The sequence below is a fragment of the Drosophila hydei genome, unplaced genomic scaffold, assembly GCF_003285905.1.
Source record: "Drosophila hydei strain 15085-1641.00,03,60 unplaced genomic scaffold, DhydRS2 tig00008116-arrow-pilon, whole genome shotgun sequence".
NCBI lineage: Eukaryota > Metazoa > Arthropoda > Insecta > Diptera > Drosophilidae > Drosophila > Drosophila hydei.
The window spans coordinates 2,022,225-2,046,033 of NW_022045829.1; the positions used below are offsets into that span (position 1 = coordinate 2,022,225).

Here is a 23,809-nt window from a genome sequence, read left to right on the forward strand (position 1 = left end):
TTGCTATTAATTAATTAACTCTGTGAAGTTTTTCTGCTGTTTCATACATGAAGCTAATGTGAGCCCTCTATCACCAAATAGCTGAAGTTGCTGCTCGTGCCATCTATCCACAAACAGCGCAAGCTGTCAAGCAGTTCATATCTTGTTTTAAGCCCTCTATCGCCAATAAAAAAAACTATTCTAACAAAGCAGTGCAATGTTAACTGCTTACTCTGTTCAATTTTAAGAACTGCTTGCTTGGCCACAGCTTATGCTCCTCATCCATAGAGGGCTATGGATTCATTACAGTTATTTTGAAAGCAGCTAATAAATAACGTTAACTGAAAGAGAATCATAGTAAATTAAATGATAATAAAAACAATTTTATTATAATATTTTTATAATATAGTTTTTTATTTTATAAAATGTTTATAAAACTTTTCTTGCAGCTTTCCTACCGTTACTCTTTTCATATAAATTGCTTTACCTAGATGTAGTATAGGTATGGAGATTTATTTGGTCGTCCTGCTCCTATAGCTCTGTCGTTGCCACACCCCAGTACTTGCGCATGCGACTCTCATGCTCCGTATAGCCATCCTCGTCCAGCTCCTCCTCATCTAAAATATTGTGATCTCTCTCCTGCGTAACTGGGAAATCATATTCCAAATTGCAAGGCATACGTCGCTGCAGCGAACCAAAGTAGGCGGCATGTGGTCCGCCGCCCAGCTTGGCATAGGCATCCCGTGACTTGCCATCGAAGAGATTGTAGCCATAGTTGGGCGACTGCTGGAAGGAGCGCATGCTGCCAAAGTATTCGGTGGGTAGCTGCTTCATGTGCTGATAGGCGCTCAAAGGGGCATGCGGTTGTGTCAACTGGGGCGTGCTACTCGAGATAAATTTGTTGGTCACGTTGCGGATGAGATTCGACTTCAGATCGTTGCTATCGCCCGCTGTCAGCTTAGCTGTGGGCAGCCGCTGCTTGGAGAACGACTTCGAGATGGTGTTCAGTTCCTTGTCGAACAGCAGCTGTGTGTTTTGCTCCAGCATGTATTCCCAGCACTTGAACTGCTCTTCGGATAGAACTGACTCCGTTTCGTCTAGCATCTCCAGCTGCTGTTCCTCCTGCAGCACGCGCGCATGCGCCAATATAAACTCATCCTTGGCCACAGGTGCATCCTTGCTCAACAAGTCCGGATTGCTTTGGCCGCTGGGCGAGGAACGTCCAGCCAGCAGCTCCTGCTCCAAGGTGCGATGCCGACAGGCATTGCTCCGATCACAACAGGTGCGCTTGCTCACGGCCAAGTTGGCCGACGGCTGCGGCGACACCAGCGCTGGTTTCTTACGCACGCTCTGCTTCAGCTCACGTATCAGATGATCCACATCGGTGCTCAGATGACTGAAGCGCACTACAATCACGCTAAGATTTGCAGTCGCACCAAAGCTCTGAGCTATTTCCAGCAGTCGCTTGGCGGCCAACAAGGCATTCTCCTCCTTCCGTATCTCCCGGGCTGCACGCCCAATATCCATGACGGTCCACAACTGATCATTGCCCAGCACCAAGTACTCATCATCGTTGCTCAGCGTTATCTGCATTAGATTGGCATTTTAATGAACAGGAAGTGTATATTATTTACTGAAGTGTAAATCTTTTAAGAAGCAATTATATGCATATATGAAGTAGTCTTCCATAGATATTCTGTATCACGTTTACATATATTTTATATGTCTTCTATATGTCAGCCTGTCTGTCTACCTTTCTCTCTACATATCTGTTTACATGCATTCTTTATCTATTTTATATGTATTCTATATGTTTCTATATATATGCAATATTATTATTCTATGTGTGTTTCTCTTGCTGTCTATCAATCTACCCATATATCTGCCCATATATATGTCCATATATCTGTCCATATATAACCATATATCTGTCCAAATATCTGTCTATATATCTCTCAATATATCTTTCCACATATCTGTTCATATATGTCCATATATCTGTCAACATATCTGTCCACATATCTGTCCATATATGTCCACATATGTCCATATATCTGTCCACATATCTGCCAATATATGTCTACACATGTCCATATATCTGTCCACATATCTGTCCATATATGTCCATATATCTGTCCGCATATCTGTCCGCATATCTGTCCATATATATCCATATATCTGTCCACATATCTGTCCATATATGTCCATATATCTGTCCTCATATCTATCCATATATCTATATGTCTGTCCTTATATGTTCATATATCTGTCCACATATCTGTCCACATTTCTGTCCAAATATCTGTCTATATATCTCACAATATATCTGTCTACATTTCTGTCAAATATCTATGTCTCTAAGAATAAATATACCATATGCCATCATTGCTATGCATGTGACTATTTGAACTTGTAGCTAGAACTCACCTCGAGCAGGTCTGGATCGGGCAGCGTGTTTAGAGTCTGGCTGCGTTTATGGCCATCGCAGTCAGCTTGCGACTCTGTGAGCCGCAGGTGGGTTGTGCGCCTCACTAGGTACGCATCAAAGTGTCCCAGGTGGGCCAGGCGCAAGACGTAACGCTTGGACTTGAGTGCGCGCACCTTCGAGGGCTGGCGCAGCAGGTGCAGGAGCGTGGCGCTGCGCAGACAGCCGCCGCATTGCCGTTGCGCCGTCAGCAGCGTGTACTTCATGTAGTCGTTGAGCGGCGACTCCTTCAGTGATTGCTCCTGCTTTAGCAGTCCAGGCACCAGCTGAGCCATCTGCTGTGCCTGGCGGGCATCGGTCTGAGATTCGAACATGCCAAAGAGCGCCTCTTCGCTGCCGTTGAACTGGCTCGCGCGCAGCTGCGTGACGAGGAGCTTGCGCAAGTCGCCAGGCGTTTCGGCAAAGCCCAAGGACCAGGGCAGCGACTTGGCTTTGTGCACAGGCCCCTTGTTATACTCCATGGGCAGGCGTCGTGTGCTGGTGGGCAAAGCGGCGCGATTGTTGCCCGAGACGTCGACTAAGCTCCAGACCCGTTGACTCTGCGTCTGGCAGACCTTCAGCTGCTGCTCATCCACCTGCAGCTGCAGGTTGCCCGACAAATCCAAGTACTTGAGATTGCGCGACGGCACCAGGGACAGCAGATTGATGCGATCCAAGTGATTGTGCGCCAGGTCCAGTATCTTCAGCTTGCTCAGCTTCGACAGCTGCGGCGTGCTGAGCAGCAGGTTGTTGCAGCAGCGCAGCACCTTGAGCTGACTCAGGCTGGACACCTGATCCGGCAGCTGTTGCAGCATGTTGCCCGAGAGCACCAATACCTCCAGCTCCGGCCAGTTGCGCACGCACTCTGCCGGCAGCACGCCAAGCCGGTTGTGTGCCAGCCGCAGCACCTTCAGCCGGCCCGCGTGCAACAGCGGCTCGAAAATGCTATCGTTCAGCTGGTTGCCCGTCAGACAGAGCTGCTCCAGTGCCGCGTTGTTGTTCTGCTCGTAGCGCGGCAGCTGGGCCAAGCGGTTGCAAGAGACGTTCAGCGAGCTCAGCTGCGCGTGGGTTACGGCAAAGAAGTTGTCGGGCAGCCGCTGCAGCTCGTTGCTTTGCAGCTGCAACTGCCGCACGCTGCAGAAGGCCTCGGGCAAATAGTCCAGCTGCTGCAAGCCATTGTAGGCGAGATTCAGCGAGCGCAGGCAGCTGATGCGATAGTTCCTGAGCAGCTCCTTGATGTGGCTCAGATGATTGTGCGTTGCACTGAGCGTGTCCAAGGCCACACAGCCGCCAATCCATGGGGGCAGCGTGCTCAGGTAGTTGTGCGAGACGTCCAGCTGCAGCAGCTTCTGTGGCACCGACTTCGCTATGGAGATGCTCTGCAGACCTTTGGGGCACAGGGAAGCAATTAATAAATATGGACATGAGCTGAAGGGCTTAATGCAGTTAAAGAGATCAGAGAACAAAGGCAAAAGTTTGATCTCTGCAATACGTACAGTTATGATCCGCTATAAGCGTCTGCAGATTGGTGCCATTGATGATGAGCTCAATCAGCTTGTTGCGACTGCACTTCAGTGTCTCCAACTGTGCCAAGGTGCTCAGATCCAAGACTTCCATTTCGTTTTCGCACACCTCCAATTGGGTCAGGTACTGCCGTTAGATAAGCTAAGGTAAAGTTCTGCCTTATGAGAGCTATGCGCCTCCGAGACTTACATTGTAATTGCCTATTAAAATGCTGCCGCACAGCTGGTTGCCCTTCAGACTCAGCTTCTTCAGTGGGGGACTCTCATTTGGAACGGGCTCCGGCTTCTGGCCAGTGACGGAGCCGTGTTTTATGGCCAGTTCAGAGGCGTTGTTGTTGTCGTTGTTGGTGCTCTTGTTGTTCTTGTTGTTGTTGTTGTTGTTGTTGTTCTCGCAGTCATTGCTAGCCGTAACTTTTAATTTCGATTTGTTTACCTCAGTCGTTTTCTTTACGGCCTTAAGCATTGTTTTCAGTTTCGTTTTAGGCTTTCGGTTTTGAGTTTTCCTTTAGTTTTTCCGCTTAGTCTCGACGACGTGGGCGGAGTTGAGGTCCGAATGGCAACAACTTACCACACTGCATGCATGAGCAAACACCAAAAAGCCCAGTCGAAGCGGCCCCAAATACGAATCTGACTAACGCCGCAAATATTCCAAAATATCACCATGAAATAATTGGAAACTAATTGCTCCAGAACGGGATTCTGAATTTAGCAATAGACTTTGGACCCACTGCTATATTCAGCTGTTAACTTGGCTATCTTGGTCTGGGCGCTGCTGCTTGTGGCACAACAATCTACACCGGATCCAGGTCTATGCACAACTGAAGACTACTTGCCGTTACGACAAGCCAAAACTGTAACGCTTGAGAGAACGCCACGGTTGCTACCCCCTCGCATCTGTCAGGCCCAGCTGCTGCCGCTCCATCCTCATATGTGTGCTTGCCATGGGCTCGTTGCAATACGATGATATGTCTAAGCAACATTTTGGACTGGGCTTGTGCCATACGAGAGCTCTGGCGCAACAATTATTTCTTGTATCCATAGGTACAGTGAACGCGCGCTAGAGTGAACTAGAGTGAACTGATAGCTTAGTCTAAGCTAATATAAGCGATATATATACATATATATACATATATATATTATGTTATAAACAGTTTTGAAATGGCCAGAAAGCAGGAAAACTTGATTTGAAAGTATTTAAAAAAATACAATTTTTATAGAATATTTTACTAAGAAATAAATAAAAAAAAAATAATTAAAAAAAATATTTATATGCATATTAAATTAAATTTAATTATAGAAAGTATTTAAAATGTATTTAATTTTTATAGAATATTTTACTAAGAAATAAATAAAAAAAAAATAATTAAAAAAAAATATTTATATGCATATTAAATTAAATTTAATTATAAAAAGTATTTAAAATGTATTTAATTTTTATAGAATATTTTACTAAGAAATAAATAAAAAAATAATTTAAAAAATTTGTATATGCTTATTAAATTACATTAAATTATAGAAAATATTAAATACTGCAATTAATTTTTATAGAATATTTTACTAAGAAATTGAAAAACAAATAATTAAAAAAAAAATATTTATATGCATATTAAATTAAATTAAATTATGGAAAGCATTTAATATGTATTTAATATAGCTAGTCATTTTAGGCAACACACACTGTACTTTAAGAGTGGACGCCTGCTTAGTTCGACAAGTATGTATTTTGAACGTACACTCTAAATGGAGTTTAGTTTATGCTTAGACAGAGAGAGAGGAGCCCTCAAGATCCATACTCACCATGCACTGTTTGCCCCAAAGTATCCACACACACATATACATACATATAGATATCTATGTGTTCGTATACCCAGAGAGCACGTATATTAACGCTTGGAATTGACACACAATTTTATAACAATGAATGGGAGAATGGTCTATAGATATATAGCATAGTATCTATCTGCATATTCAAGGTATTTTATAGTCGACTGCGAATGGGCGCTAGGATGGAGGCGAAAAGAAAAATACATTTGTTTTGTAGCTTTGTGTTTTTTACACGAATTTAAGAAACAATTTGTTTTTTTTTTTATTTTTCACTGAAATATAATAATCGTTTGTCATGCACTTACGCATTAGCAGAAACTCTTTTAATAATGTATTTCATTTCATTTCAATATTGTGTTTTTTTTTGCTGTTGCTTGATTTGTTTTTGTTTTTTTTTTTTTAGCTTTTTCTTAATTTCGTCTTTGTAAGTTTTTTCTTTTGCTTCCATAAAAAAGGTAACAACGTTTTTACATAACGTAACCAAAACAAGAAAAAAACGCAGGCAATTATGTTCTAATTGTGGGCGTGATCTTAGCCATTACAGAAATCTCAACTTGGCCATATACCATATATAAAGACATATATATATGTTATTTTACTTATGGTCAAGTCAGAGGTTAAATATATTTATAAAAAAAAATATATATATAAAATAAAGTAACGCGTTTTATACATAATATACGCCATATTCAATAAGATGTAGGGTGTGTGTGTATAGGTATATAGTCATATATATATATATATAATCTATATAATACAATGTAAAAACCAATGCTGAAATCTGTTTAAACAAAGGAGCAGCAAATAAAATAAATAATTACTAGTATGAATAAATTTAGTTATAATTAGATTAATAGTAAACGTTAACTAAGCACATTAACTCGCTCGCTGACACACACACACACACACTCTCTCAAGTGTGTGTGTGTATGCGTGCGCGAGTGGGAGTATGTTTGTATGTATGCATGTGTGTGTGTGTCTATGTGTGTGTGTGTGTATGTGCCGCACTACGCTCATTCTGTTTATACACATTTTATAGGGTATTCGCTAACATTTTATTGTAATGCTACATTTTGTTTTACACGCTTTTTCTCTCTTTTATCTTGCTGCTTATTAATTCTTATTTCTGTTTTTGCGCTTACAAATTATATAGTTATTTTTCGCAATTACAAATGGATATTTCTTATGTCACAAACGAACACACACAGAGCGTGAAGTCCTTCCTTCCTTCTCCTACTACTCTTTGCCCAGGCAAATATCTATTCAATTATATTTTCGATAATTACTACGTTTAACAGCTGCTTTAACTAATTTATGTTTTTTTTTTTGTTTTTGTGTTTTCATTGATTTTAGAGTAATGTAAATTGTTTGTTGTCTATTGCTCGTCATTGTATTGTTATTTTTTTCTCCTATTTGTTTTGCGTACAACTTAAATGGTAGAAATATTCGTATAGTTCGCGCAATTATACAATATTAATAATAATCTTTTATATATATCTATATATATATGTATGTATATAACTACAGTTACTATCTGCATAATTTCCCTGTGGTGTGCAAGGTTGTTAATTGTTTATAATATTTTTTTTTTGCTTTTTGTTATTTTTTCTGTTTAGTTTAGGCGACTTGTTCTGGCTAACGCAATTTGCAAAAATGTCTTAAACAACTAAGAGACGTGGCTAAAGGCGTGAAATTTGATTTCCGCACTTTTACAAACGTTATAAATGTTCAATTGTAAGTAGTTAAGAATTACAGTAGGTATATTAATTATATATATGTTTTAATGATATATATATTTATAAATATATATATTTATCTGTGTGTTTGTATTATACATGGTTTATTTGCCCATGCTGGTCAATGCTGCTGCTGCAGTTGCCGTTGGCGTTGTCGCTGCCACATTCTTCAAGATGCTGCCGACATCCTTGTGTTCGGCTGGGTTGCCGCCATCGATGCTGCCGCTGGCATTGTTCGACGTACTGAAGTCCAGCTTGTAGTTGGCACTGCGCGTCACATCCTCCATGGACGCCTCCTGGCAGTCGCGACCGCTGTGCGTCTGTGAGCCGCAATTGTAGCAGGAGATGATCTTCTGTGCCACAGCGCTGTTCGCTCCAGTTATGGGGCAAACACCTAACGTCGCATACGGCGTGGGCGCAACTGTTGCAGCTAATATTTGCTGCTGCTGCTGCTGCTGCTGCTGTGTGGCGGGCGTTTGCGTTTGCACTGTCACTGAATTCGTGCTGACAACGGCCGCCGTATTGCGGACCAATTGCGCCGCCGTTACAGCTGTGGGTGCACCAGCTGGCGGTGCTGTAACGGGCACAGGATACGTCAAACCATGATGATAGCCCGGAAAGATGATGTCACCGTTAGGCTGGTAATGAACGCGTATGGAATTGTGCAGCGCGAGTGGCGGCGGCGGCGGATGATGCGGCTTTATCAATGCTGGCTGCGGCCCACGTCCGCTTGCCGCATGATATGGATATGTTGGCGCATTATACGCTGTCGCTGCTGGCGGTGGCTGTGGTTGCTGTTGCTGCTGCTGTTGCTGCGACTGTTGCTGTGGCTGCAGCAGCACTGGTGTTGGTGGCGTATTAACAGCAGAGGGACTCATGAGCAGCGGCTGCTGCTGCTGCTGCTGTTGCTGCTGCTGCTGCTGCTCGCTGGGATTGCTCGGCGCATAGATTTGCTGATAGCTCTTCTCCACACCATTGCGGCCATTGAGACGATGCTGTAGGCTAGACTGCTGCTTATTGCTAAGATGATGCTTTTGCTGATAACCGATGCCCACTGTATGATTGGCCATCGTGGGCGTAGGCGTTTCCGGTGGCGTTGTCTCGCCGCAAGAGCCATTCGAGCAGCCCGATTCGCTGCTTGTAGTTGCCGCACTTTTGCTCGAATTCATTCGCGTCGAGCCACTGCCATCATCATTTATGTGCATATTATGCATCGAGTGGACCAGTGAGTTCGCCTTGATAAAGCTGTTCATCTGATAATGCTGTTGCTGCTGCTGCGCCTGCTGCTGCTGTGGATCTTGACTTACCGGCGACTGTTGCTGCTGCTGTTGTTGTTGTTGCTGCTGCTGCTGCTGCTGCTGCTGCTGCTGCTGCTGCTGGTGAGGGGGCATATATGCATTCGCATTGATACGCTGATGCGACACACGTGGATAACTTGCGTTGCGTATAATACTAGATAAGCTGGCGCCTACCGGGTTGCCGCCGCCTTCGCTGATGCCCTGCAACCATATGTACACAAATATATTATTAAGTATTATTTTGATTATATGTTTGGCTTAATGATTTGGTATATATAACCGTTCTCTTATCTATACAGAAAGGCTTTAATTCAACAGAAAAATATATTCCAAATCAAAAGCGCGTTATGAACGTCAGATTATATCAAGTTTCTAATTATCTGTCCTTAGATAAGCAGATTGAATTGAGAGATTGGCAAACTTCATATCAAACCTCTATATCAATTCTGAACAGCAAACAGCTGGCAACAAGAATTCTGAGGCGCAGTCAGCGCTGATCAAGAATACATATTTCTCCATTGTTTGTGACTCTGTTGATTTGATGATTCATAAACCCACCTCGTCAAAATGCTTGGCATGCTGTGACGTCAAATTAGCGTCTACGCTGCCAACGGATGTGGACGTTGGCGGTGGCGTTGTCTCCACAGAGGGCCGACGCGAATGCTTGACGCTGTTCGGCAAGCGCAGCGGCAAGCTGCGCATCTGTTGTTGTGGCTGCTGCTGCTGCAGCAGTGGAGCACTGCTGCCACGCTCACGCTGTGGACTGGTGGTGCGACTGGTCGATGGCGATGACTGCTGGCTGCTTAACATGGGAGAGCTGGCTTGTGGCGGCACCTGATGATCCAGGCTCTGTGGCTGTGGCGGCGGCACTGTGTACACTGCGCAGGGCACTGTGTTACGCATGGACCAACCGCTTGCCGCCGCCGCCGCTGCAGCTATGGCATTTGAGTCCGTTGGAATGGTGATGTTGGATTGCATCAAATGTTGCATGCCGTCCACTTCTGTGCCGGGCATAATCTGCAAGGTATCACGGAAAAATATTAAGTACATATAGAAAATATATGAAATGAAATCTCTTTTGATGAACTATACCATTATGGGCAATTGATTTGTTACCTTGGTCCAAGGCTGTGGATACAGTATAGGCGCTGGTTGCTGGGGTTGCATCATTGGCACCACTGGATGATGGAAAGGCGGTGGCGGCTGCTGTGGCTGTGGCGTTTGCTGCTGATGCAGCAAATGCTGTGGATGCGACGGCTGTGGCTGTGGCTGTTGCTGCTGTTGGTTTATGATTTGCGCCGTTTCTTCCGCCATACGTTTGATTTCCTTAATCTTGGCCAGAATCTCGCCGCATTTTGTGTTCTGGTGGTATGAGAAGACAGGATGTTTGGCAGCCATTGTATAAACCAGCAACAGCTCCAGGAACGTATCCTGATCGTTAATGCTGGCAAAATCGCGTTCGCCCCAACATTCGAGGGTGCGAAATATTTCTGTCACACAATTACGATTGCAGGCACGTATTAGCGCTAAATATAGCGCCATCTTGCGGCGGATCTTTTTATCTGTTGGCTCGCCCTTCTGGCAATTGTGCATATCGGCAGCCAGATCCTGTGGATTATTGGCACGCAGTTCCATGCCCCGCAATTCCGGTGAATCCCTTCGACCGAGCTCCTCCAAAAAAGTGCCCAGAAACCGCAACTCGAACGGCAAGCATGCCTCGAACAATGAACACATGGTATCAATGCGATTATAGCTCTCCAGAGTCTTAAACCACTGTAGGACGTCTTTTGGACAAATCATTTCCAATTTTGTTGTGGCACGCACGCATCTACTACGAAGTCTAGCCTGGAGTGTTTATACGTAGGGGTGTGTGTGTGTGTGTGTAATTGTGTCTGTGTGTGTTAGTCTGTATGTGTAAGTGTGTTTTAGTGTGGCTGTGTGAGTATGTGTATAGTGGCTGCTGCTCTAGTTACGTGTGGTGGGTGCAAAAACCACAACAACAACAGCAACAACAATAACAACAACAATAATGTCGATTGTCGATTTGTATAGAGCAGCAGCTGCTGCTGTTGCTCCTCAACTCGCTTCTGCGTTTGCTCGTTGCTTGGCGGCCGCTAATTAACTTTTACGCACGTTTTTTTTCTCACTCTGTTGTTTTGGCGTTTATTTATTTCCTTTGCTTTTTTGCGTTTGATGCTTCACAAAGACGACAACGACTGCTGCTGCTGCCCACTACTAGTTTGTCGCATACATTTGCGGGCGCTAGTGCACCAATGTGGCCAGAGAGACTCCACAATTTACTCGCTGCTACTGGACGACGAGTCGCTGCCACAGAATGCTGTGGCTGCTGGTTACTTGCATGTAGTTTTTCAACAATAAACGCGCACATGCACTCCTTATTAACTATCTGAACACAAATTGCAAGTTCATAGTTTGCTTCTTCTTTTTTTGTTACTTTTCACATTTGCGCACTTTACATTTTTCGCTGCGTGGTGTTTTCACAAAAATTTTCTGCTTTCTGCTCCAAGAATAATGCAACTAGATAGGGTTGTTGATATTGCAAACATGTATCGATGCTTCAGAATGCTCGATAGGTTTCACCTTTGCAGCGTGCGTTATTATCGATAGTGCAAAGCCGCTACTAACTATTGTGAATAGTTTTACTTAAATATACTTACTAAATTAGTTTTATAAAAATTGTTCAAAGAATAAATAAAGGTATAAATAATTGCAATAAGTAAATATTTAATTAATTTTATGTACTAAACATTTTGTGTTACAATAGAATAACAACGCTTTCATCGCTTACTTAACGACTCACTAAATTCGATATTGCGATGATATTCTCAGTAAACAAAAGAAACGAAGAATTTATACTTAAGGGAAAGCCCCGCATAATTTTTAAATAGTGGCCAACAAATTCGAAATCTTGGATTACAAATTTCGGAAATTAATTTTATTATGATAATCGTTCACACATCTATGAAAAATTAATGTAAGTATTTATGGAAATAAGTGCACAATTAGCGTTTAGAAACCATCTTCATCATCTTCGGCCATCTCTTTTGCCAACTCCAAATCCTGTTGCTCCCGCTCACGTCGCTCCTCGGCACTCTCCAAGTCTTTACCATAAGATTTGGGCGGATAACGCATAGCCTTAACGCTCTGATTGTGTAGATTCAAGCAAAACGAAATACGTTCATGGAAAGCCAACTGAGGCTCGCGTGTGCTATATATGTCGGTACTCTCCTTGCTGCGCATATAATTCTGTGCCGGATCTAAGGTGGCTTCAATAACACCATCACGTATAGCCTTGGATACAATAAACTCGGCATCCTCTGCAGAGTCAAGCATCAAACGCTTGGCTATATCTTTCGGCGAGATGCGAGAATAGGAGAGTCCAATCGAGCGAATGGCCGTCTTTATAACATTATGGCGCAGCCGTATGATTAACGTGAATGTATGATCCGACTGAAATTTAGGACCAAACTGTGAGACCACATCCCCGAAGCGCTTCAGATTACCCAGCCGCACAGCCTGCGTGAGCGAGAAGTACGGTCCCAAAGATTGGCGCAAACCTGCCTGCCGAAACACCACGCGCTCGGGTATGTTGCCCAGCAACAGTTCCACAACAATGATCAGTTTCTGCACGGTCTGGCGGAATCCAATTGCGGCATGTTGTGGTGATTTACGAAGCGCCTGCACCAGATGCTTGTGGGCATCACTATACTCAAGCTTGGCGGCCTTGATACGACCCAAATAGTAGAGGAAACGTGCCCACTCATTATTGCTGGCCGATTCGGGATACACCGACTTCTTGACTAGTTTGTCCGCTTGGTCGTACAACGCGTAATGCAAGTAGTTACGCAGCAGGCAATTAAGCAGAACAGCCTGTCCTTCGAAGTCGTTGCGCAGCGTCGCAGTACGAAGACGGGCATGCAAAAACGATCGAATTCCCTCCAATCCATTGTTCAGTTCCGCCACGCGTGAATAGTAGAAATATGACTTAGCGCCAATCAAATCTAATGTGCGCCGATTTTGTATCGATATTTTAGACATTAACGCATCCGAACAAATCCCAGCACGCTTCAAATCTCCAGCATCTATCAATTTTACCAACAACAGTAGGTAGTAGTACGCATCCACCTCAGCAATAGGTGCCTTTGTTGCCACCAGCTTTTTGGGCACATCGGGCAACTCTGCTGCATCTTTTTCGAGTGCTGGCGTAAGTGCCAAGGCTCCCTCACGGTCAGCGCCAATGGGATAAATGCTCTGGGCCAGGTTCCGAAACACGACGCCGTTTAATTTCCGTCGTGTATTGGGCAAATTGCGCAGCACGCGCAGGATGAAACTAAATTGGTTTTTTTTTTAACATAACATTTTTGATTGCTGCAAGCTCAAATATTACTGCTTCAATTGTCCACTTACCGTGATTCCTTAGAGGCCACCGACTTTTCGATTTGGCGTATTTGTTCGCGAAGTTCTTGCACAGCAGCAAGATCTTGATTCTTCTTTTCATCTGCCAATGTTTCAGCTGTGGCATCCACCTCCATGTCGATGTCTTGTGAGACAGTATCAACAGCCGCGGTTGTCATTTTGAAAGCACTTGCAATTTGCGTATAGTTACTGTTTGTTTTAATATTAATATTTTTTCTAAACTCGGCATACAAAATTGCCAAGTAATGCCAGACACTAGTGGTGGCCGATAGTTTTGACACTTAGTTACTCTGACGCCACAATTATCGATACTGATTGTGGGTGCCATAAAATTTTTTGTAAATTTTGATTTTGAAATAAAATTATTTTAAGAAAAGCTAGGTTTGCATGTATTTCTACCAATGCATTTAAATTCGCAAGCAATTTTTGGCGTACACTTATTTATATTGCAACTGAACAAGTTGTTTTTTGAACGACTGTTAACATTTTAGGCTAATGTTAAGGTTAACAGAGCAACGAGCCATTTTCATCAGCTGTTTTCCATTGAACGTTATGAGATAGCCTAACAATCAATATTTAATGAATTAAAATAAACTAAACCCTTAAGTACCACATATTGGTCTGAAAGATGTTACGTTGCAGACATGTTATACGTAAGATTCAAGTGCCTTTATTACGTGCACACTCCACTGGCTCGAATCCGCCCGGCGGTAACGAGCAAAACGATCAACATCCCCTACGTCGAACATTTCGTCTACTTGGAAACGATATGCGAAAGATAAAAGAGTTCTTTGTTCCAAAAGAGGATAAGTATGAGAATGAGTCCAAGACCCAGTCTATAGCTACAAATAATAAATTCAAGTTCGGCGGCGACAAGGGAAGTATCGAGGAATTCCCGACACATTGCGATGTGCTGATTATAGGAGGTGGAGGAATAGGCAGCTCCATTGCCTATTGGCTAAAACAAAAGGCACGCAATGGTCTCAACGTAGTTGTAGTAGAAAAGGATATCAAGGTGTGTGTGGAAATTTTAATACAAATAAATAAAGAAAGCATTTCAGTTTCGCTATGATTTCAGCATGAGAAATCCGCAACACGTGTGTCCATCAATGGCCTGTCCCATCATTTCTCACTGCCTGAAACAATACAAATGTCTTTGTTTGGTGCTGACTTTCTACGTGAAGCGCCTGAAAACTTTGGCACAAATATACCAATTAAGTATGTGCCATATGGACAGCTAGTGCTTGCCAGCGAGGAGGACGCGGAGATGATGAAGCAAACATCACATCTGCAAAACGAGCTGGGCGCACGGAATGAGTTGCTCACAGTGGATCGTTTGGCCTCCAGATTTCCGTGGTTAAACACTAAAGGCATTGCACTCGGCTGCATCGGGCAGGAACGTGAAGGGTGGTTTGATCCCTGGGCGCTCTTAGCCAATTATAAACGGGCTGCCCATGGCTATGGTGCGCATTTTGTGCATGGCGAAGCTATCGACTTTGAGTTTGAAAATCAGGGCGATATCATTGTTACAGGCGCTGAAAGAAGTGGTTACCAAAGTCTGGACAAGGTGATCATCCAGCAGCCAGGTGGCGCACAGCGCAGCATTAAGTTTGCTCTATGCGTCATCGCAGCGGGCGTAAATAGTAAAGCTGTGGCACGTCTAGCACATATTGGGCATGGCGAGGGAGTGCTGCACTTGCCCTTGCCCATAGAGGCGCGCAAGCGTTATATGTATAAAATAAACACACAGGATCAAAATATCCCTGGAATGGCAATGCCCATGGTTGTGGACTCAACGACAGGCACATATATTCGTCGACTGGGCTTGGGCGGCGACTACGTATGCGGGCACAACGCTTTTCCGGATGAGGAAGTGAGTGGCGATAATTTAGATGTGAGCACATCATACTTCAATGAGAAGATGCGCCCAATGTTGGCCGACCGTATACCCGCTTTTGCAACCGCTGATTTAGTCAGTTGCATGGCCGGCCTTTACGATTACAACGTGTACGACGATAATGGCATCTTAGGACCGCATCCATACTATCATAATCTTTATATTGCCAGTGGCTTCAGTGGGCAGGGTATACAGCAGACGCCGGCGCTGGGTAGAGCCATTTCAGAGCTTATTATGGACGGACAGTTTCGCACTTTGGATTTGTCGCGGTTGGGCTTTGACCGACTAATTGTTGATAAGCCCATGTATGAGTTTAATGCTTTAAATTAAAATGTAATTTATTGTATGTGGCCTTTTTAACAAAAATCCAATCCGAAATTTAGCTAGGAAAAAAATCAATAAAAGAATACCTATTTAAATTGACCTGGTGCCGGGCCAAAGAGGCCGCCACCTTGTTTACTAGCAGCCCGCGACGGTGCAAAGCCCAAGAGTTTTTGAATGTTTTGCCGAATGGACATGGTGCAAAGTATATAGAGGAAGATGAACGAACAGTCGGTGTAATCATCACCCGACAAATTGCGATGGCTCAAGCCCTGTATCCAAGAGATAGGTGTGAAAGGCAATTGGGCCACAACACGTCCATCGAATATACTGTTGAACATACTCAACAAGGCGGTGAATGCAAATCCAGTAGCAAACATAGACTTCATCTTCACCAGCGATAAGTCGCGATTGTTATTCTTTAATTTCTCTTCGTAACGTTCGAGTTTCTTTTTTACGGATTTATCCAAAGAATCGCCATGTGTCTCCTTTCTCCGCTCCACTAAATGTAAATCACGTGACAATTAGCTTACAACTTTAACCGAAACTGCACAGCTAATCTACGTACACTTCTTGCTCTGTTTATCCACTTCTGTCTTTAGCCGCTGGTACTTCTCAGTGCGGTAGACCAGCACCCATGTAAGTCCTATAAATGAATACGTGTATATTGATTTCTTTTAATAACTGCATTTACATATTGTTATTTCTTATTAATACATACCTTCACCCAAAAATGCCGTGCATATTGATATAAATACAATCAGAAAGGTATCAGACCACATTTTTTCGTTTCTTTCAATGAAAAATTTTAATGAATTAATTCGATAGCGATTACAAGTATTCCTTTGACCGACTTGATTTTAATCGAAATACAGCTTTACAGGGTATCGATATATTTTTACTTATAGGGATCGAGTACTTTGGAAGCGTATTTTTAAATGTTCAAATACATTATTTGTTTTTGAATAATAAAACTAATTTGGTTAACGTTTAATGCCTTTGCTTATTTCTTATTTTACAGACTGTTCAAAGTTGAATACTTATATTAAAAATGAATTGTTGAGAAGTGTTTAGGAAACCTTCACTACAATTTTAAAGACAACTATTTAAAGTAGGAAAAATAATATATATTTTTTAGATTCAAATTTAGATTCCTATTCAACGATATCATTACTATGTGTGCAGTATACATTGTGTCAGAATAAAGAGATGTTAAATTTTTGGCATTGTCACAAGCTTGCCTTCTGTGATTTAGTTATATTTAAGTTGTTTAAAAATTTCAATTAGTTACAATAATTCAGTTAATTAATTTGCATTTTGCTGTTTAAGTATATATGTATATATATAATTATTTATGTATAAGAGGCGAAATTAAACACTTGCGGCTACAGTTTTAGGACTTCGAGGCAGAGACATATCCAAGAGTACCGCGATTGTCGCCGTTCTATTGACTGACTGTCGCCTGTTGATCTGCTTGGTGTAATTGTTGTTGTAGTAGTTGTTGCTGTTGCACTGTAAAAAGCTACATTTGGGAAAGAAATCAAATCAAGTTATGTATATATATATATATGTAGGTATATATAGAACAGCAAATAGAAATGGGGGAGGAAAAAGAAAGAAATTGTAAATCTCATTAAGTTTCTTCGTTGAGTTATTGGGGGAATATTCAACTTGAAGCTTATTTTGACTTCAAATTGAATATTTTCAACTCAGAAATAAAATGGTTCGAACTTCCAGGAGAAAGCACTTGAAACGAACGTTGCTGTATATGTTTGCTATTTTTTCATCTTTTTTTTTGTTATTTGTTGCTTTAAAATTTTTGTTGTCGAGTTTACTTCATTTGTTTTATTTCGCTTGTTCATTTAGTTACTGTCTAGTAACGCCGCCGCTCCCGATCGCGACTGCGCGAGCGCCTACGCTCGTTTGAACGATTGCGGCGATTATCTCGCTGACGATCGCGGTCCTTTTCACGTTCACGTTCCTTGAGGCGCTCCTCACGTTCCTTAATACGCTGTTTGTGCTCCTCAATACGCTTCTGACGGAACGCCTCCTTTTCGGCAATCTGTTATGCAAATTAAAACGGAATAAGGGATATAAATTGAACCGTTTCTATTTACATTCACTTACAGCTTCCGGTGTCAGGGGCAGCCAATATATGCAAGGCGTTCCCTTCGTTTTGCGAAATAAATCATCTAATAGTCTGATGGGTGGTTCATTCTCCTTCTTTCTTGATTTTAACGCTGTGTTTAGATCTTAATTATTACCATATATTAATCGGTTTAATGCTAAGCTACTGCTTACCTGGTGATCCGCTCCTGCTACGTCCATGTACACGTTGTTCACTGCGTTCGCGTTCCCGTTCGCGTCCACCACGTTCGCGCTCTCGTGACCGTTTTCGATCCTGTCCAGCGCGCTCCAAATCATCAGCCCCTTTACCACGATCCGATTCACGTAATCTGGACTCCACTCGCTCCTTGCTGCTGCGGCGTCTGTCATTGCTCGATTTATCGCGCTCATTCGGCTCCTTTTTACCGACATCCCATTCGCGCACTGGACGTGCTGGCTGTTAAAAAGTGGATTTACTAATGTTTCAATAAAGATTCCTCGCGCCAACCATACCTTTTTATCGCTTGCATCCAAACGTGCCCAAGTGTTGCCCGCGTGTTGATTATCTCTAGTATTGTCCTGTTGATATTTGGGTGCTTCGTTCTTTGTCGATTGTATAGCACGATCCATGTCTGTACGGCTTCCAAAATCGACATTCAAGCACTTGGGATTTGAGACTGGCCAACGTACACCATGTAAAGCATGACGTGTTTCAATAGCTTCGCTGAAAATAGAATAACGTAAGTTAGCATGTTGATAGGTTTATGAAATTAAGTTAAGGGACGTACTCCTCTGTGGCATATGCAACATAACACTTCGACTTGATGCGATCGATCCAGAAGCCATCCTCGTCGATGATCTTACCCGTGCGCGCCAACAGACCCTTCAGCTGCAGCACCGTAAACGGACGCACCAAATTGGTAATGAAGAGCACGTGGCTGGCACGATTGCGTGCCGGACTGGGTGAGCGGGCAACAGCACTTGCTTTAGAGACGGCGGGCTCGATGGCTGTTTTACTTAAAGCTGGTACCGTTGGCACCGCTTCCTTCTCATGATTCGATTTTGGTTGCGATTTCTGTTTCTGTTGATGTTCCTCATCAGTCGCATTGCCATCATCCCGGTCTTTTGTGACACGCAGTTCTGGGGTTAACGAACGTTCGTCTGTGTCATGATCGCTGGTAACAAGGCCCTCTTCTTCTGACGATGACTCCAATTGCACATCACTGAGTGGCACTGGATTCACCACGTCTGCTATAATGTTCTTGAGTGAATCGGTTGATATGGCCAACACAGGCGGCGCGCGTTCGGCCACTTTTTTGCTCAGCCATTTGCGTTTGCGTATGGACCGCTGCTGTGTTATATTTTCCAGTTTATCGCTGTTTGTATGCTCCTTGTTAGTTAGCTTTTCTACTGATTGCTCGCCGCTTTCAGTGTGATTCTCCCTCTGCTCATCAATTTTGACCGGCGTTTGGTTGTCATCCACTTTGGGCTGATCCGCTTGGTCTGGTCTATCGGTATTCCTCTCTTCCATGTCCTCTGTTTGAATGTCTAATACATCGCTTGTGGTTTTTAGATGTACTTCATCCTTACTTGCTGTTAAGCTTAAAGAAGACGCAACTTTTACCTCTTCCTCCACGATAGGCTCACTTCTGCTCTCCTTATCCTTTCCCGTTTCCTGCGCTCCCTTAGCGTCAGCTTCATCATCACTGTGTTCCTTCACGCACTTCTCCTGCGACTTCTCTTCGTCATCTACCAGTTTGTTCGGCTTTTTTATGGTATCCGTTGTATCTGTTTCGGGTTTTGTTTCCTCTTCCTTCTTCTGCAGTTCCTGTTCGGCTTGCGGTTCATCGGGTTTGTTGGCTGTTTCCCTTTCGACCGATACTTTGTTATCGATATCGGAATTATTTTTGGTGGAACTCGCCTCCGCCTCCGTCTCCGCCTGCGCTACTACCACCGCATCAGAGCCATTTTCTACTTCCTCAGGTATGGTTTCCACCTTACGCTCGCTACTTTTTTCGCGCTGACTGCTAGCGCTTTGGCGCTTTTTAGGTGTCGTGCGTGTGGTGCGGCTTTTGCGCACTGGCGATACGACGGCACGTTCTTCGCTTGACGCTCGCTGTTCTCCGCGCTCCTCATTGATTTCTTCAATAATTGGTGGCGCTTTTGTTTCTTCTATTTTTTCCACAAGCGTCTCATCTTCGTTTTTTTCATTTTCCGATATTTTACGTGATCGGCGACTGCGACGTGCCGGCAAAGGTGCAGGCGAAGTAGATTTTTTTCGCTCGCTACGACGTCTCATAGCTGCAACTAAAAAAAATACTGCTCGTGCCGTACACTAATGCCACTGATGACAAAACACTGAAATAAAATGCAATTGCACTTATTTTTAGACGTCGGTAGTACGCGATTTAATCGCACGCACAATTCTCTTCTTAATTTGCGGCGTGCAACGTTTTTGATTACTTGTAAAAGAAAATTTTTTGTTGCCAGCGAAAAGCGTCAATCCGCCATCAATAGGTAGGGTTGCGTTTTCAGTAGCAATCTATGCTTCTAAACTATCGCATATTCTTGCTATCGATAATTTTAATGTGCGGTAGATTAAGCTATATGAATTATAAGGTTATAACTGTTACTAGGTAACAGGATTAAATTAATAGAGTTTTGATAGTTTCAGTATTGTCTAAATACATACACATAATTTGGTTTTGTAAAAATTTTAATTCAGGCTCAGACATACTGGTCAAATTATAATTAATTGAGCAGATGTGTCATATTTTAAAACATTAAAATAATATAATTTAAATGAAGATCCGAAAATTAATGTAAAATGTTAGTTTGTTTGGTTCTATTATTATTTTTTTAATTCGTTATATACTAATGAAACAGTAACAGCCCGTTCTTTACAACACTGTTTTGCCGTATATTTCGTAATTGGGCTGAACAGCCAACCGACCGACCGAGTAAACGGATTGGCTGTATAAATTATAAGTTAATTATAGAATGCATTGTATTACAAAAAGATGGTGAAGTATTTTGGTAAACTATCACAAGTGCTGTTCCGCATGCACTTCATGCGCTCCATGGTTGCCAATCCAAATGACTATACAATCAAAGCGCATAGCAGTTGCAAATCCATGGTGCAACGATCACGAACATTATGTTCTGTTTACAACCACCATCAGCAGCAGAAGCAACGACATCAGAAGCAATCCGAACGAAACTCCACATATACTCACCCCGGTCTGGTATTTACGGCCGCTTTTAGCTTCAATTTGTTTGGCGGTGGTGACAAAGAGGAAGAGACGCCCGAAACAAAGCTAGTGAATACCATAAAACGTTCCATAATATGTATACAGAAACAGCAGTACGACAAGGCAGAGCAGATGTTACATCTTGCACTTCGCATGGCACAAGATATTCAGTCGGCAAACGGAATTACCTATGTATACGACGTAATGGCCAATCTCGCGATGGAACGAGAACAGTTCAAAAAAGCAGAAGCCCTTTTTGTAGATGTAATGAAGCGTCTCATGGCCGAGGGTTATACAGAAGATAATGTCAAGATATTGCACATCAGTGCCAAAATTGCGCACATGTCACAGCTGCAGGGTGATCTAGTGAAGAGCTTCCAGGGTTTCACATGGACGCTGCAAAGACTGGCCAAACTGGTAAAGGAATTGCCAGAGAACAGTGATGTACTGGAGCTATATGGTTTGACTAAGAACTGGTATTGAAGGTTGTTCCATGCTTCTTTTGAAATCCAAATGAATTATTCAACTGAGTAAGATTCGACTAACAATACATTTGATTACGATTACGCAGGTTTGGACAGCTTCTGATGAAGCAAGGCAAATATGAGGAGGCCAAGAATCTATTCAAAGAGGCTCTGGATATTCTCATTGACGTGTACGGAACCCTGAACGATGCCTCGGTCACTATTCTAAATAACATTAGCGTAGCCTACGTAAATGTAAGTTCGATTTTGAATATCTTACAAAACATATTTTTATTAAGAAATATTGTGTTTAATAGCTAGAAAAGTATGCTGAAGCCAAGGAAACACTTTTACGCGCACTGCAGATAGCGAAGGAGTTGAAGGATTCCGCCCAGGAAGGCGTCATACAGGCTAATTTGGGCTTAGTTTATCTACGCGAAGGTCTGCTTAGTGAAGCTGAAAAGCTTTGCAAGCTTGCCTGGAATATAGGTCAGAGAAACTCAAATGCAGATGCTATCGAACAAGCCGAGTATTGTCTGAATGAAATTAAATCAACCACAAAGGTCTAAGCAGTTTCTAACTAAATTAATACAATTTTTACCTTTGTGTATAAAATACAACTAGTTCGTGGAATTTATAAGATTAAATCTAAAGGCAAAATATCGCAAATATATTCCTACTCTAAAAGTTCAGTTACATAGATTTACACTGTGTTATAGATTTTTCTTTTCATGTATTATTTTATGTGCCCACAAATTTTTTAACAGGAAGTACATTCGGGCCATATTTAAGAAACTAAACGGTTGCATTAATTATTCAAATTTAGCTATAACAATCATTAATGCGACGCCTGTTAGTAGCGCCACAATTTCCTTCAAGGATTGCTTCAGCTTTGTCGACTCTTCCAACAGCTCGGGCAGCACACTCACAGTGGCTATGTAAATGAAGCCACCCGCTGTGAAAGGCAGCACCCAGGGCGCTGAACTACCGTCGCTGCTGCCCGCTCCAATCAGAGCCAACGCTGTACCCGCCAATGCGCCCAGCGCAGTCACTAGCTGCAGCAGCATAGCTTTACGACGCGAGCAGCCCGACTTGATGAGTATGGCAAAGTCGCCGATTTCATGCGGCACCTCATGTAACAGTATGGTTATGGTGGTAACTATACCAATACTATTGCCTGCGAGATAGGAGGCGCCAATGGCCAAGCCATCGGTGAAATTGTGCGCAAAATCTGCAGCTAAATTCAGATATCCAGATATTTCCACTTCGCCTTCATCATCCGTTTTCTTGACCTCCGTTTGTGTTGGCTTTAACGCCGACTTCTTCTTACTCTCAGAGACGTCTTTTTCCTTTACCACTGGCTTGGGCTTTGGTGCACCATGACTATGTCCATGTCCACCCGATCCACCTCCTTTCAGTATTCGCACGATTTTCTCCACAGACAGGAAAGCAATAATGCCTCCTAGTACCCAGAGGCCGACGCTCATATCATGCACGTGCCCATGTCCATCCTCGCCATCCGCATGGTGATGGTGATGATCGTGGGAATGTCCATGATCATGGTCGTGGTCACTATGGCTATGCGGATGTGTTGCATGTGGTATCAAATGTAGGAACGCATCGCCCAACAAACCACCGGAAGCAAACGCCAACAAAACCTTAAGACGCGGCTTCATTGCCTCGCTATTATCGAGAGGTATAATGTAGAGCAGTACAAAGGGAGCAGCACTGATAAGCAGCGTAGAACCAATAGAGTGCAGCCAAATGCTCTTCATATCTATTAGAAAAAATCCATTACAATAACTATATATGTTTATCAGCAAGAGGCACCGAATGCTCACCCAGCGGTTCAGACTTCGTGTGCTGATGTTCATGATGTTCATGATGGTCATGATGGTCATGATGGTCATGATGGTCATGATGGTCATGATGGTCGTGATGGTCGTGGTGGTCGTGATGGTCATGATGGGCGTGATCGTGGTCGTGATGGTCATGGTGATGATGTTCGTGTGACGCTGGCGGCGCATTTTTAGCATCAAAATTTTCATTTGCTTCGCGCGAGTATTTAAAACTGGGATTATGTTGACTCTGGCATATTGCCGGCAGGGATAGCAGTATGGCTATTAGTAAAATGCCAAGTGCTATCTTCTTATAGAATTGCAACTTTGTTGGCTGATAATCAGCCAATTGTTTTGACATGTCCGGATTTTTTATAGATACGCGTAGGCACGTTTTATTTTTTTATTAGTAAGTTGTGACGTGTGTGATTTTCTTTTGCGTTCTGTTGAAGTACGGCTACTAACCAAAACGATATGTACTCATTTATATATACATTATCGATACTCAGCTCAATTTCTATCGATGGAGTGCAGTATTTTATATGGTATTATACTGTGCTAAACTAGTTATATACGCAAAACACCGTTACGTTTTATTTTACTTTTATTTATAATAAATTTAACTGACTTGGCAGGCAACACTAGTCTTATAAGGAATCCAATCTGAGTAC

The 23,809-nt window shown here is 42.8% G+C and overlaps 8 protein-coding genes across 10 annotated transcripts; 2 read left to right on the top strand and 6 right to left on the bottom strand.

The window, feature by feature from the left end:
- Window positions 1-471: 471 nt before the first annotated feature.
- Window positions 472-5,077, bottom strand: LOC111598935 (protein phosphatase PHLPP-like protein). Its single transcript, XM_023314412.2, has 4 exons — window positions 4,157-5,077; window positions 3,940-4,093; window positions 2,407-3,830; window positions 472-1,566 (listed from the first exon to the last, which is right to left on the bottom strand). Exons 1-4 carry the CDS (start codon window positions 4,427-4,429, stop codon window positions 511-513), a joined length of 2,907 nt encoding a protein of 968 aa, XP_023170180.2. The 5' UTR covers window positions 4,430-5,077; the 3' UTR covers window positions 472-510.
- A 2,509-nt stretch (window positions 5,078-7,586) lies between these two features.
- Window positions 7,587-11,547, bottom strand: LOC111598936 (bromodomain-containing protein 4). Its single transcript, XM_030224656.1, has 4 exons — window positions 9,941-11,547; window positions 9,383-9,841; window positions 8,883-9,025; window positions 7,587-8,771 (listed from the first exon to the last, which is right to left on the bottom strand). Exons 1-4 carry the CDS (start codon window positions 10,622-10,624, stop codon window positions 7,631-7,633), a joined length of 2,427 nt encoding a protein of 808 aa, XP_030080516.1. The 5' UTR covers window positions 10,625-11,547; the 3' UTR covers window positions 7,587-7,630.
- Window positions 11,548-11,740: 193 nt separating this feature from the next.
- On the bottom strand, window positions 11,741-13,529 carry LOC111598969 (probable 26S proteasome non-ATPase regulatory subunit 3). The gene is made up of 2 exons (XM_023314463.2): window positions 13,253-13,529; window positions 11,741-13,175 (listed from the first exon to the last, which is right to left on the bottom strand). The coding sequence occupies exons 1-2, from the start codon at window positions 13,417-13,419 to the stop codon at window positions 11,855-11,857; spliced, it is 1,488 nt and encodes a 495-aa protein (XP_023170231.1). The 5' UTR covers window positions 13,420-13,529; the 3' UTR covers window positions 11,741-11,854.
- A 55-nt stretch (window positions 13,530-13,584) lies between these two features.
- Window positions 13,585-15,564, top strand: LOC111598968 (FAD-dependent oxidoreductase domain-containing protein 1). The gene is made up of 2 exons (XM_023314462.2): window positions 13,585-14,276; window positions 14,340-15,564. The coding sequence occupies exons 1-2, from the start codon at window positions 13,890-13,892 to the stop codon at window positions 15,486-15,488; spliced, it is 1,536 nt and encodes a 511-aa protein (XP_023170230.2). The 5' UTR covers window positions 13,585-13,889; the 3' UTR covers window positions 15,489-15,564.
- Window positions 15,471-16,344, bottom strand: LOC111598970 (calcium load-activated calcium channel). Its single transcript, XM_023314464.2, has 3 exons — window positions 16,201-16,344; window positions 16,048-16,125; window positions 15,471-15,981 (listed from the first exon to the last, which is right to left on the bottom strand). The coding sequence occupies exons 1-3, from the start codon at window positions 16,259-16,261 to the stop codon at window positions 15,569-15,571; spliced, it is 552 nt and encodes a 183-aa protein (XP_023170232.1). The 5' UTR covers window positions 16,262-16,344; the 3' UTR covers window positions 15,471-15,568.
- Window positions 16,345-16,772: 428 nt separating this feature from the next.
- Window positions 16,773-20,125, bottom strand: LOC111598987 (apoptotic chromatin condensation inducer in the nucleus). Of its 2 annotated transcripts, XM_023314489.2 has the most exons (6): window positions 19,210-19,285; window positions 18,374-19,133; window positions 18,099-18,309; window positions 17,781-18,042; window positions 17,607-17,719; window positions 16,773-17,541 (listed from the first exon to the last, which is right to left on the bottom strand). In XM_023314489.2, the coding sequence occupies exons 2-6, from the start codon at window positions 19,114-19,116 to the stop codon at window positions 17,353-17,355; spliced, it is 1,518 nt and encodes a 505-aa protein (XP_023170257.2). In that variant the 5' UTR covers window positions 19,117-19,133; window positions 19,210-19,285; the 3' UTR covers window positions 16,773-17,352. The 2 variants fall into 2 exon arrangements, with proteins under 2 accessions (XP_023170257.2, XP_023170256.2); XM_023314488.2 differs by having other exon boundaries at window positions 18,374-20,125.
- Window positions 20,126-20,335: 210 nt separating this feature from the next.
- Window positions 20,336-21,966, top strand: LOC111599002 (tetratricopeptide repeat protein 19 homolog, mitochondrial). 2 transcript variants are annotated; one of them, XM_023314512.2, is made up of 3 exons: window positions 20,336-21,312; window positions 21,408-21,555; window positions 21,618-21,966. In XM_023314512.2, exons 1-3 carry the CDS (start codon window positions 20,606-20,608, stop codon window positions 21,867-21,869), a joined length of 1,107 nt encoding a protein of 368 aa, XP_023170280.1. In that variant the 5' UTR covers window positions 20,336-20,605; the 3' UTR covers window positions 21,870-21,966. The 2 variants fall into 2 exon arrangements, with proteins under 2 accessions (XP_023170280.1, XP_023170281.1); XM_023314513.2 differs by lacking the exon at window positions 21,618-21,966 and having other exon boundaries at window positions 20,336-21,321; window positions 21,408-21,489.
- A 54-nt stretch (window positions 21,967-22,020) lies between these two features.
- On the bottom strand, window positions 22,021-23,610 carry LOC111599001 (protein catecholamines up). Its single transcript, XM_023314511.2, has 2 exons — window positions 23,142-23,610; window positions 22,021-23,077 (listed from the first exon to the last, which is right to left on the bottom strand). The coding sequence occupies exons 1-2, from the start codon at window positions 23,497-23,499 to the stop codon at window positions 22,113-22,115; spliced, it is 1,323 nt and encodes a 440-aa protein (XP_023170279.2). The 5' UTR covers window positions 23,500-23,610; the 3' UTR covers window positions 22,021-22,112.
- Window positions 23,611-23,809: the final 199 nt, after the last annotated feature.